This window comes from Mauremys reevesii, linkage group 8 (genome assembly GCF_016161935.1).
Source record: "Mauremys reevesii isolate NIE-2019 linkage group 8, ASM1616193v1, whole genome shotgun sequence".
Classification (NCBI taxonomy): Eukaryota; Metazoa; Chordata; order Testudines; family Geoemydidae; genus Mauremys; species Mauremys reevesii.
The window spans coordinates 74,767,508-74,779,585 of NC_052630.1; the positions used below are offsets into that span (position 1 = coordinate 74,767,508).

Sequence of the window (12,078 nt, forward strand, 5' to 3'; positions counted from 1 at the left end):
AGGAAGGGGCTTGGGGCGGGGGGTGCCACCGAAGCACAGGCTACAGACTCCCGAGGTGCGATCCCATCCTTCCTGAAGGCCCGGCCAGCGAGCCCTTCCCCCGAGGCAGCCTGCTGCGTGCTCGGGGTAGAGCAGGGGAAGGGGTCAGGCTAGGTCAGAACAGCGGAGCTCCCCGGACTGTGCTGCCCTCTTCCGCCAGGCAGGGAGGAAATAAAAAGCGGGTTCAGGGAGAAGCGTCGCCGCCTCCCCACCCCCGGCTCTCCCAGGAACTGGGGTTTCACTTCTCTGCCCGCCTCTGTATTGCACCATTCGCAGCAGCACAAGCAGCTTCCGCGGTTCAGCCCGCAGCGCAGCAGCGCCGGGGCCCCCGCCTCGGTCGCTCTGTCCCCTGACCCCGGGCACCTGGCCTAGGGGAGCGGCTCAGAGCTCCGCACCTCCGTGCGGCAGGCGCAGCAACTGAATCACCGCCCGTGACTCATCCCTCAGCCCGCCCCGTCTGGCTCCCTGGCCCGGCGATAAATAGCGTCAACTCCGCCTCCTTGGCAGACTCCGCTCCGGCAGCAGCAGCCGCTACGCTCCTGGTACCTGCCTCGCACCGCTCCGGCCGGATCCCCGCTCCCTTCTCCGCTGCCGAGGGCGCAGGACGCGACGCGACGCGACACGAGGGATGGCGAGCGCTTGGGACGCCTTAGCAGCAGCCTGGAGCCGGGCGCTGCTCCTGGCCGCGCTGCTCTCCCGGTTGGAGCCCTGCTCAGGTGCGTGCTGCTGCCCCGGGGCTGCGTGCCCAGCGCCACCAGGTGCCTTCGGGGCTGCCTGCACCGGTCCCAGGTTACTGTACGGAGCTGCCTCTCTGCGGCTTGTCCCAGCGTGGAGCCAGTCTGCCTGCGCTGCGCCGGCCCGAGGGGCTGCCCGCGGCAGGGGACAAGGGGCACACGGAGATACGTGTGGGACATGCTGCTCCGGGGGTGGGGGGTGTAAAGACTGGCGAAGGGATAGTTCAGTGGTTTGAGCATTAGCCTACTAAACCCAGGGTGGTGAGTTCAGCCCTTGAGGGGGCCATCTGGGGATTGGTCCTGCTTTGAGCAGCGGGTTGGACTAGATGACCTCCTGAGGTCCCTTCCACCCCTGATATTCTGTGACAGTGTCTGGAATGGAGCCTGGGTATGCCAATGGAGAAGTGAGGTTGCAGGAGGGATTTTGAGGATAAAACATAACCCAGGAGCCCTCAGTGAGGGAGCATCCTGTGTGGCACAAGGTGCTGTAACTGGTTTGGTTCCTGCACCTGGCATGATCAGTGGCCAGAAACCCCATACAAGTTTTCTGTAGCTAAAGGGGCAAGAGTTACTTTGTTGTGTTGGAATTCCCCATCATCTAACTTGGCTTGCCTCCTTTGCTGGGGATGTTTGGTGGGAGCTATGTACTTGGGGCCAGACCCCGCAAATGGACCACATGCCTCCATGAAACACCAGTGAAATCAACAGGGTTCTGCTGAAATCTAAACTGATGCCAGCGGAGCCCATGAGCGATTTGTGATTGGAAATGGTTGAAAATTAAGAAATTAATACTAGAGTAAACAATAATACAATACATGCACTTATTTTTCTTGACTGATTTTTATTTATGCACAGAACACTATAAACACGTTTACATAAACATAACTATTTAACTGATTAGACACTTTTATAGAATGAAATTGTGCATTTATTTTAGTATGCAATTTGCTTGTCTGTGTGCTTTTTAAAAGAAATACAAATAATATACAATTACTATGGCTGAGAATTCATCTGAATAAAAATCAGGAAATTCAGTTATTGGATTCCACAGCAACTATAACTGTAGATGAATTTTACCTATACTGTATATGGTAAATATGAATGTCAAATATTATGCAAGTATCAGAGGGGTAGCCGTGTTAGTCTGGCACATCCGACGAAGTGGGTATTCACCCACTACGAAAGCTCATGCTGCAAAACGTCTGTTAGTCTATAAGGTGCCACAGGATTCTTTGCAAATATTATGCAAAATCTCACATTTTCTTCAAGTCTTTGCAAACTCATTATAAAGTGCTTGTGTTGGCTTAAACAGCAGAAGGAAACACTAGAAGCAAGCACAATTCTGAATTGTTCCTAGATGTATCAAATGGTCTTTCTGCACATTTGATTTGGTGGCCAGGGAAACAACTATGCTGAATTACAAAAGATTCAGATCACCAAGGGGAAGAAGAGGAACTTTCTTCCCACATTCAGCATTAAAAAGGAATTTCCCATGGCAGAAGTAAAATAAGTATGATTTCTGTGAATTATTTCTCACAAACAGAATTTTATTATAATCACAGATACTTACTTAGAGAAATCTCTCTTCTGCTAAATAGGGAATCTAATCAATTTAGAGCTCCACACAGTGTGACTCATAACTTCTTTTTTTTTTTGTCTCTAAAGGTAATTCAGAACTGTCAACAGCAGTTAATATAACTTGGTCATCAATCAATTTCAAAACAATACTACGGTGGCAACCTGTGCCAACCAACTATGTCTATACAGTAAAAATATCTGGGTAAGTAGATATAATTGTAAGTACGAGTGCCTGGTGTACCCCTGCCCTTCTCTCCATGCTCACTAGAAGTGAATGTAAATTTTAAAAAGACATTTGTGATTGAGGCAGAAAAAAGTGTAGTCACGGTAGAATATTTGAAATATCTTGAGTCTATGAATGTAATGCAGAGTGTACCTGATTCCTGGCTCTGATTCTGCTCGTTCTAGAAATAAAATGTACGCATCTAGATCCTGACACTGCGGTTTAAGTACAGGCCACCTGGTACTGGAAAACTTGGCCCAAAATATTTTGCAACATTACACCCATTCAAGAAGACTGTGTAGATTTGATCTTCTACATTTAAAAAAACACCATAGTTTTCATCTGTAAAACAATTCCCTCTTTTTAATGTTGAGAGAATTTTCAGAGATATGACTAATTTTATTCTAATTTAACTAATACATTAATCATTAAGTGGATCAGTATTACTTAATCTCACTGGGTAACCTTAAAAAAAATGACTCCTCCATGTAACTTCCTAGACTTATACCAATTCATGGTTTATAACATTAATGTTAGACTTCTACAAAACACTGGGCTAATAAAATCCAAGCACATATTAAGTGCCTAATTTTATTTTTTATTACAAAACTGACAAATATGAAATGCTCACTGTGCACAGAGTCTATGAATTAACATGAAAACAATGACTGAACATGCCCCAAAGAGAAACTGCATTATTAACCGTCTGCACATTTTTAGAAAGCATTGTACTGTAATAGTTTCTGGCATGTTCCAATGTCTACAACTGGAGGCTAAATTTCATGAGTAATGGGTGAAATACCCAATAACACTTGTGGATTTTTTTCTCTGTGCACATGGGGTGGGGTTAAACGTACTTTGCCATGTTCCTGACACTGGCTTTATAAAATCAATATAAAAACAAATGTTTAAGCAGAATGGCATAATGCAGTTTGGTTTTCAACCTATGGTCCATGGAACCCTGGGTGTCCGCAGACTGTCTTAAGATTTCTAAAGGGGTTCAGACCTCCATTTGAAATTTTTTAGGGGTTCACAAATGGAAAAAGGTTGAAAACCACTGATATAATGCAATCTAAAGGCCCAAGCCGACAGACACAAATGGACATAGGCCCCAATCCTGCATTGTGATCCAGGCACGTTTACTGCTGCACCCACACTGATTTCCATCTATCTTAGTGGTACACCATATGAGTGCAGCAGTCTGCTCACCTGACTTGCGGTGTAAGATCCAGACATTATGGAGTTAGGCATTAAGCGCTTTAAAAAAATCCCACTAGATAACGATTTTCTTCTTCAGGTGCCTAAATCTAGTCCTTTTACTTTTATTTGGCTCTTTTGTAGGGCTAAATTCTCATTGTATGTAATCGAACTGAATTGAATATGACTGTTTGTGCACGTAAGGCAAGCAGGATTTGGTCCTAATTCAAGAATATGTCTCAGATTTTCTTGCATGTAGTTTCATAGGCAGAAGCGTCTTTAACACAATTAGTTTCAATTAATGATTCACAAGAAAGCTAAAAATAGTATTTTAGTTGATTTAGACTTCCAAAAGGATGGAAACTTGAGAGAACTTCTAAACAATGTAAGTTTAAGTAACCTTTGTTACTTGCAATGAATGGGTGTGGCCTATATAGTTGTTAATTTTTAAACTGAAGACAGCTGTACAAGGAGATTTGTTAGTAAGTATTGTAGATCTCCACAGCTGTACTAATATGGACATAATTATTCTTAGCATAAGCACTGTTTGTTTTGTTTTTCAAATCTTGGAGCCTTAATTTTTACAAATTATATAGATAAATTAAGGGTCCAAAGATTTCAAAAACACAGTGCTTGTGCTAAGAATAATTGTAGGGCATTGTGTCTCAAATAGGATTTCATTTATGGGAATTTTTAAAAAGTTACTGTGCACCGGCGAGATGGGATTTTTCATGGGCAGAGAAAAAAGATAAAGATAACTTAACTTTAAAAGTTTGTGTCCTTTTTTGCTTCTTTATTGTGGATTTTAAAAAATCCGCAAAGATGGGTTATTGGTGTGTGGGTTTTTTTGTTTTTTTTTTGTTGTTTTTTTGTCCTGTTTATGAAGATCAGGTATTATCATCCCTGTCTTTTCTAGAGGACTCTGTAAACCACTTTGAAACTAATAGAATTATGACATCACAAGAAACTGAAATCTGAGCAAACTCCTATTTAATTAAAAATTCTGACAAACACGTGGAGGAAAATCCCTTTGTTAACATACACTCAACACTCCTGCCATTTCAACTGAACTACGTGAAAGCCCTCACACTTGTCCTTTGATTCTCCAGCAAAAACAGAGGAGGCCAGATTTGATATTTCTGCTCTTAAGCATATATAAGCTTAATTTTTTTGCTTCCTTTTTATATCATCAGGAAGCAAAAAGGGACAAAGACACTTTTTCCCATTTGCAAATATCTTTAAAAAAATCTGCTTGTTTTAATTTCTGAAAAATACACAAACTTTGCCATTTAGACACCCAGAGAAGTGTGTGTCATTTTTTGCAGTCAGTTATTATTTAATGTATCTGAACTGAAACTTTTATTCCTGTATGACTAGTACTGATTATGTTGTTACATGGTTTTAATTATGCCCAGGCCCATACCCATATGCAGAATATCTAGTAAACAAGTGACAACATTTGCTAGAATAGTCTCTTTTATGAACTATGTATAGTGTCCCTATCAGATCCCTCTCCTCCACATCCCTAACAGTGCATTCAAGATAGTTAGAGGTTCTTAAGTTACTTAGAGCCTTTGAAAATTTTACTCAAAAGCAATAATACATTTCCAGATATGTCCTAAAGAACCTCTAAGTCCCATTGTCTTCAGTCACTGAGGCATTTGTGAATATTTCACCTCTTACTGCTTTCTATACAGGGGGGAAAATGCCCGGTGTCAAAATTATTCAGAGTGGCAATTTCCTGCTAAATGTACAGACATGAAAATGTTATCAAATCAAAGCATACCCTGAAGAAAACATGTTTCCTTAATTATACATTGCATATTGACAGAGAAGGCAGATAGATTGGTTCATTGCGAGTTAAATTTTAGTTGCTTGATTCAACTTTTTAAACTATGAATCAAGCATGTTTGCATAGTATGGATTTTTACACTCAACTACGCAGACTATGGTTTACAGGTACAAGCATGATGTATTCAGAACACATTGTAAAAATTCTGGACTTTGACGATTACTGAGAACCATTTTATCCCAGGCATTGTATAGGACATGCATGAATGTATGCATATGCATGAAACTTTGTTCAGAAAGTGTTATATCAATATTTCATTCTTGGTTCCTTTCAGAATCAACTCAAACTGGGAAAAAGTGTGCGTCCACACAAAAGAAACAGAGTGTGATGTTACTGACAAACTGGAGAAGGTAAAAGACACCTATACTGCACACATAGTGTCTGAAATGCTTTCCGGGACAGAAGAGTTTGAGGAGCCGCCTTACGCAATCTCCCCAAAATTCACACCTTACAATCAGAGTAAGTAGGATTGCCTAGTAATGGTCTGTTATATCACATCCCATTTTTTCCTATCACCCCAATTAATTCAATGGGGCTTGGATTGAGCCTAGTTTTTCTGTTTAGGTTCTTGCTCTTGTGGTGCTTGACCACCTTTTAGCTGTAGCTGAAATCTTGCCCACTGCGGGGGACTTCATAAGACCTCATGCACCACTTTATCTCTTAACACAGGATTTAAGTGGTGCCTAGAGCTTTGCGTGAACCCCATGCACTGGGTTGAAATTTTATTAATATGCATTGACTGCGCCAGTCACTGTGTTACATAGGCACTGTGTTTAAACCTGGTAAAGTAGAGAGATTGTGTGTGGGGTATTTTGTTTTGTTGAGGTGGTAGTAGAGAATGTTGTGTGGAAAGGATATTTTGCAAATAAAGTTTTTACTATGCCTAGAATTAATTCTAAAAATGTTTTTATTAGCTACAATTGGGAAACCAGGGATTCAAACTTATGAACTAATTGACTCCAAGCTGAAAGTGTTGGTTGAAGATCCACTTACACCATACAGATTTCCCAATAAAAGCTTTAAAAGTATCAGAGATATTTTTAAAAATGACCTGGAATATACACTCTATTATTGGAAAGATCAAAGTACAGGAAAGGTAAGCCCTTATTTTCAACTTCCTATACCTCTGATTGTGTATGTTTTATAGTTACAAAACTTCTGTGCTATTAAGAGCTAACACTTTAAAAAGAATGTCTTGAAGAAAGTCTTTTTTTTTCTTTATACATAGAAAGAGGCAATGACAAAAAGTAATCAGTTTGAAATAAGCATTGACAAAGGGGAGAACTACTGCTTCTATGTACAGGCAACTATTCTCTCTCGCAGAGAGAACCGCAAAAGTCAGGAAAGCCAGATGAATTGTACCCGTCATCAGAGAGACGGCTTGGCTGGTATGTATCTGGTGAAACAAGTAAATAGACTGTTTTTCTTGCTGTCTCATGCATTTCAACAAAAAATTCTAATTCTCTGTATGAAACATTGAGGTATAGAAGTTTTATTGATTCCAGAATAAATGGCTTCCTGTTTAAATTACTATGGGCCGTTTTACCCCTCCCACATGGAAAACCCATGAGAAGAAATCTCCATGAGGTAACCCATCACTGAGATTTCTACCATATCACAAAATTGCCATTGACTTCAGTGGGAGCTGAGTTAGGCCAACACTGAGCACTTTTGAACATCCCACCTTTGTCCACCATACACAATTACCTGTTCACTTAAAAAAAAATGTTTTTCCTCTTTGGGTGGCCTGCATTGATGACTTTTCACTGAGATTTCAAATTGCCTCATCATTGGGCCTATATTTTTCTTGTTTCCCTTTTCTTGCCTTTGATAAATACTAGTTTACATATAATGAAGTTTTCCCAACTAGTGGCCCAATAGTGAGTGCTTGCATAATGAAGCCTTTAGATATGCATGCCAGTAAACTATGGAAGACTTAGTCAGTAGGAGCTGTCCATATATTTGAATGAGGCTAACTCCTGCTTTTTCCCTGTGCTCTAGTCATTTTCTCAAGTGCAGGTGATCTTTTAAGGCAGGGGTTCTCAAACTGGGGGTTGGGACCCCTCAGAGGGTTGCAAGGTTATTACACGGGGGGGGGGGTGGTTCGCAAGCTGTCAGCCTCCACCCCAAACCCCGCTTTGCCTCCAGCATTTATAATGGTGTTAAATATATTTAAAAGTGTGTTTAATTTATTGGGGTGGGGGGTGTCGCACTCAGAGGCTTCCTATGTGAAAGGGGTCACCAGTACAAAAGTTTGAGAACCACTGTTTTAAGGTTTACTGTCCTTCAAGTTGCAGCGCCCATAATCCTAACTATGTTTTCCCCAAATTTTGTACATTAAAAATGTGTCCAACCAGGCAAATATATAAGCTCTTTATGAAACAATGAAGAGGTCAGTGAGGGAATGGCACTGGAAAGAAGACTTATCCATTGTGCCCTTTGATAGTAGTTGCTTTGAAGGGGAGGGGAGGAGGGAAGGTGTGTGTATGTGTGTGGGTTTTTTTTGTTTTTATGGGGGGGTTTTTGGGGAGGTTGTTTGTTTTTAAGCTTTATCCTTCATTGGTATCAACCATTTTACTGAAAATACCGTATATCAGGTTGTAAATCAGTGCTGTCAGCTCTCCCTTATACTCCCTCCTCTTTCCCAATAGGGAAAGAATCTGTGCATTTTATATTAATAAGCAGAAACCTTTTCTTCTCCCAAAACGTCATTGTCCTCTCCCCACCACCCAAAAAATAAACCATTCCCTCAATATAGAATTTTCAATGTGATATCACAAAATATTTGAGTTCAGTAAACTTTGTACAAACTATTCTTGTTTTTGCCAGTTTAAAACCCTAGAATAAGTTTGTTAGTGTACAAAACGGTTGCACAAGCATGACATTTATGGCTATAACTGAGGGCCTGATCCTTTGAGGTGCAGAGTCCCTCATAGGAAGGGACTGGCTTCAAGGAGACCTGAATGGTTTTCGCACTTCATGGGAGGTATTCAATACCTTTGTAGGATTGGGTCCCATGTTAGTTATGACATTAAGGTAAAGCAAATTACCACTATATAAAAATCTGTATGCACTGATGAGCTATTAATTCTTTGCTTGCTTTTTCTCTCTTCCCCTCCCCTCTCCTCCAACCAGCATATGGAACTGAAGTGTTTATTATCATAGCAGCTGCAGCCATTGTAATCCTCATTACAATCATTGGCTTGTCTGTGGCCCTGTATAAATGCAAGAAAACAAAAGCTGCAAAGGAAAAAGAAACCATGCCGCTTAATGATGTTTAGGAAAAACACAAGTGCCTTTTCTTACTACTTCAAATGCTGCTGCATTCCCAGACAAACGCTTATGGTACTTGTGGGGAAAAAACTACTGTCTCTAAATATTATTAACCTTTACTTAAGTGTAAAGGAACACTCCCTGTTTCTGTGAAACTTTTTTTTATATTTAAAGCAAAAAACACTACTTTTTAAACCCTGTTTTATTTTGATTTTAACAATGTTAGTAAACTGATGAAATGTTAGCTCACAAGTATGAAAACACTACTGTTCCTTCTGCACTTTTTGGATAAGTCAATTTTAAATGGGTTATTCTGTATATCAGTTGATATTTATTTAGTTTTGATAACCTATGACTGTCTATATGACATCCTAACAAGTTCACTTGTGAGGTAGTGAGAGTACCATATCAAAACCTTAACATTCAAAACCATAATACAACAGATCCAAACTAACAGTCATTTTCAAAAGAGGAACCTGCTATCAATATAGACACAGAATTACTTGTCTAACCTTTTAAATATACTTTAGGACAACTCCAAGTAGTAAACTTAGTAATTTGCAATATTTGCAATTCATTTGAATCAATAGGTAACTAATTTCCTGCACATACTCAATAGGAAGTAGAATTTATCACTTATATTTTATACTGATGATTAAACACTTGAGAGATTACTTATTTTTATAATGGGATGTCTATATAAATGAACTACTTTGGTGATGTGATTTGGAGGTGCTACAATTTTTAATATATTTATGATTTTTATAAATGGGAATAATTTTATATTGGTATATTTGTATATATTGTGGTAACTTATTTAATGTACTTTCTTACTGAAATAAAGGTGAATGGGAAAACAAAAGACTCATTATTGCAGAGCAATGTTCCTTCTAGAAATAAAGTTAAACATGGATCTAAGAAATATGTGGAGCAGAGCTTGGCCTCTTTTAGAAACTCAGGCCTCAGATTATTGTTTTGTAAAACAGAACACCCAGTCAGCTACCCCATAGAGGGGAAAAACACCATATGAGAAGACACAACTCTTGAACTGGACAAAAAGTCATGAAGTGTCCTAGATTGCTCTTACTTTTGTATTAATTCCTGAGTAATCCCACTTCATATGTTACTAGTGTAGCCTGGCTTGCTGTATCATCTCTAGAGATTTAAAAATATATACTGTAGTTATGTTTAGTGCTTGTCAGCTGTTGCCATCAAAGCATTTTAACTGCCCTAAGGAACAGTCCTATTGAATTTATTAGGGAATGAATAGCATCTTGAAGAATTTTTATACCAACCTACAGTAGGCATGTCCCATTCCTTTACATTCTATAAACGTTTAGAGCAATTTATATAGAACTCTATTAATATAATCTCTATTGCATTATACAGGACTTGCTATAAGAGAAGGTAAAATACTGTAAATATTTGTATGCCTGTTCCACAGCTGAGGTAGCAGAGTCACTGAGATGTTTCATAACTGGGCTAAGGCAACACAGCAACCCAGTGGAACCAGGAATTAAAACCAAGTTTTCCTAGTTCTGACTCCTGTACTCTAGCCCAGTTGTGCGCAAACTGGGGGAGCATATATAATCAGAGTTCACCCCTTACTTCTAGTATAGCAAACTCGGCTCTTTGCAGTGGGGGAAAGTCTGCTGCTGAGAGGCATAAAATGAAAATAATGTGATTATGAGCTTAACTTGGATCATTACTCATATGACAACTCCGGACAAATCGTTTATGGGCTTGCATAAGTGACAAACTGTGAAAGAGATTACACGCCTGCATTTTTGGAATGCTGATTATTGTTTAGCCTGGTACTAAATACTGCACCATTCCAGAGCCTTGCAACACAGGAGACTATTACAATTCTACCAAAGAAAATGTATAGCAGATTAAAATAGGCAGAGGGCCATGGTGTGCTCTCACTTGTTCCTGCACAACTCCACTGCTTTCAAGGGGCTTGTCTGGGTGTACACTATCAGAAATTAGAATTTGGAACATAGTCTTCAGTTTAATCAGTGCGGTTAGTTATGTACATGCAAGTAGTCTCTCCTTTCATGCATGGGTGCCTCACTGAATTCACTAGAAGAGAGTGTGTGTGAGAAAGTGAGGTATGCTGGAGCAGATCCAGAAAAAGGTGTGGATTTCTATTTCCCATTAGATGAACTAACATTTGCCTGTTCTCATCACATCTGCCTACTCCTTGTAACTAGTTCAGCATACTCACCTTCTTAATAGCAGACACCTGTGCAGAAAGGAATCACATCCTTTCCTTATTTGTGATTTATTGTGTGTACTTATAATATGGAGAGTGAAACTGTACAGAAGGCCAAAATATAATAAAAGAAAAAGCCTTGTACAGAGCAGGATGCTGTGCGTTTCTCTCCACATCGGTGGTGGAGGCGAGGCATCTTCAAGCTTAATGAGAACCCCCCATTTCTCCCTAGTTGAGCTCCATTTTCAAATTGCCAGAAATTCTCCCTTTAGTCCATGGAGCACAATTCAGTGTCTCTCAGGGTATGTCTACACTATGAAATTAGGTTGATTTTATAGAAGTCGATTTTTAGAAATCGATTTTATACAGTTGATTGTGCATGTCCACACTAAGCGCGTTAAGTCGGCGGAGTGCATCCTCACTACCGTGGCTAGCATCAACTTACAGAGCGGTGCACTGTGGGTAGCTATCCCACAGTTCCCGCAGTCTCCATTGCCCATTGAATTCTGGGTTAAGCTCCCAATGCCTGATGGGGCAAAAACATTGCCACGTGTGGTTTCAGGTACATGTCGTCAGTTGCTCCTCCCTCCATGAAAGCAATGGCAGACCATAGTTTTGCACCTTTTTTCCTGGGTTACCCGTGCAGATGTCATACCATGGCAAGCAAGGAGCCCACTCAGCTCACTGTCACCGCTGCTGTTGTGAGCATTGTAAACACCTCATGCATTATCCTGGAGTATATGCAGAACTGGGCTAAGAGACACCAGCATGAGGAGGATTTTGATGAGGACATGGCACAGACGTTCCTGAAAGCATAGGCTGTGGCAATTGGGACATCATGACAGCACTGGGGCTGGTTGATACAGTGGAATGCCAATTCTGGGCCAGGCAAACAAGCACAGACTGGTGGGACGGCATAGTGTTGCAGATATGGGATGATTCACAGTGGCTGCAAAACTTTCACATG

At 40.5% G+C, this 12,078-nt stretch overlaps 1 protein-coding gene across 1 annotated transcript; it reads left to right on the forward strand.

Moving 5' to 3' along the window:
• The first annotated feature begins 535 nt into the window (after window positions 1-535).
• Window positions 536-9,745, forward strand: F3 (coagulation factor III, tissue factor). Its single transcript, XM_039486778.1, has 6 exons — window positions 536-755; window positions 2,439-2,553; window positions 5,898-6,082; window positions 6,538-6,719; window positions 6,852-7,011; window positions 8,759-9,745. The coding sequence occupies exons 1-6, from the start codon at window positions 668-670 to the stop codon at window positions 8,902-8,904; spliced, it is 876 nt and encodes a 291-aa protein (XP_039342712.1). The 5' UTR covers window positions 536-667; the 3' UTR covers window positions 8,905-9,745.
• Window positions 9,746-12,078: the final 2,333 nt, after the last annotated feature.

Bases quoted from the DNA above. Each gene is read 5' to 3' on its own strand.
- F3 (XM_039486778.1), top strand. From the start codon at position 668: ATGGCGAGCGCTTGGGACGCCTTAGCAGCAGCCTGGAGCCGGGCGCTG. The intron at 756-2,438 runs GTGCGTGCTGCT...TTGTCTCTAAAG, and splicing joins CCGGTTGGAGCCCTGCTCAG to GTAATTCAGAACTGTCAACA. The intron at 6,083-6,537 runs GTAAGTAGGATT...TGTTTTTATTAG, and splicing joins ATTCACACCTTACAATCAGA to CTACAATTGGGAAACCAGGG.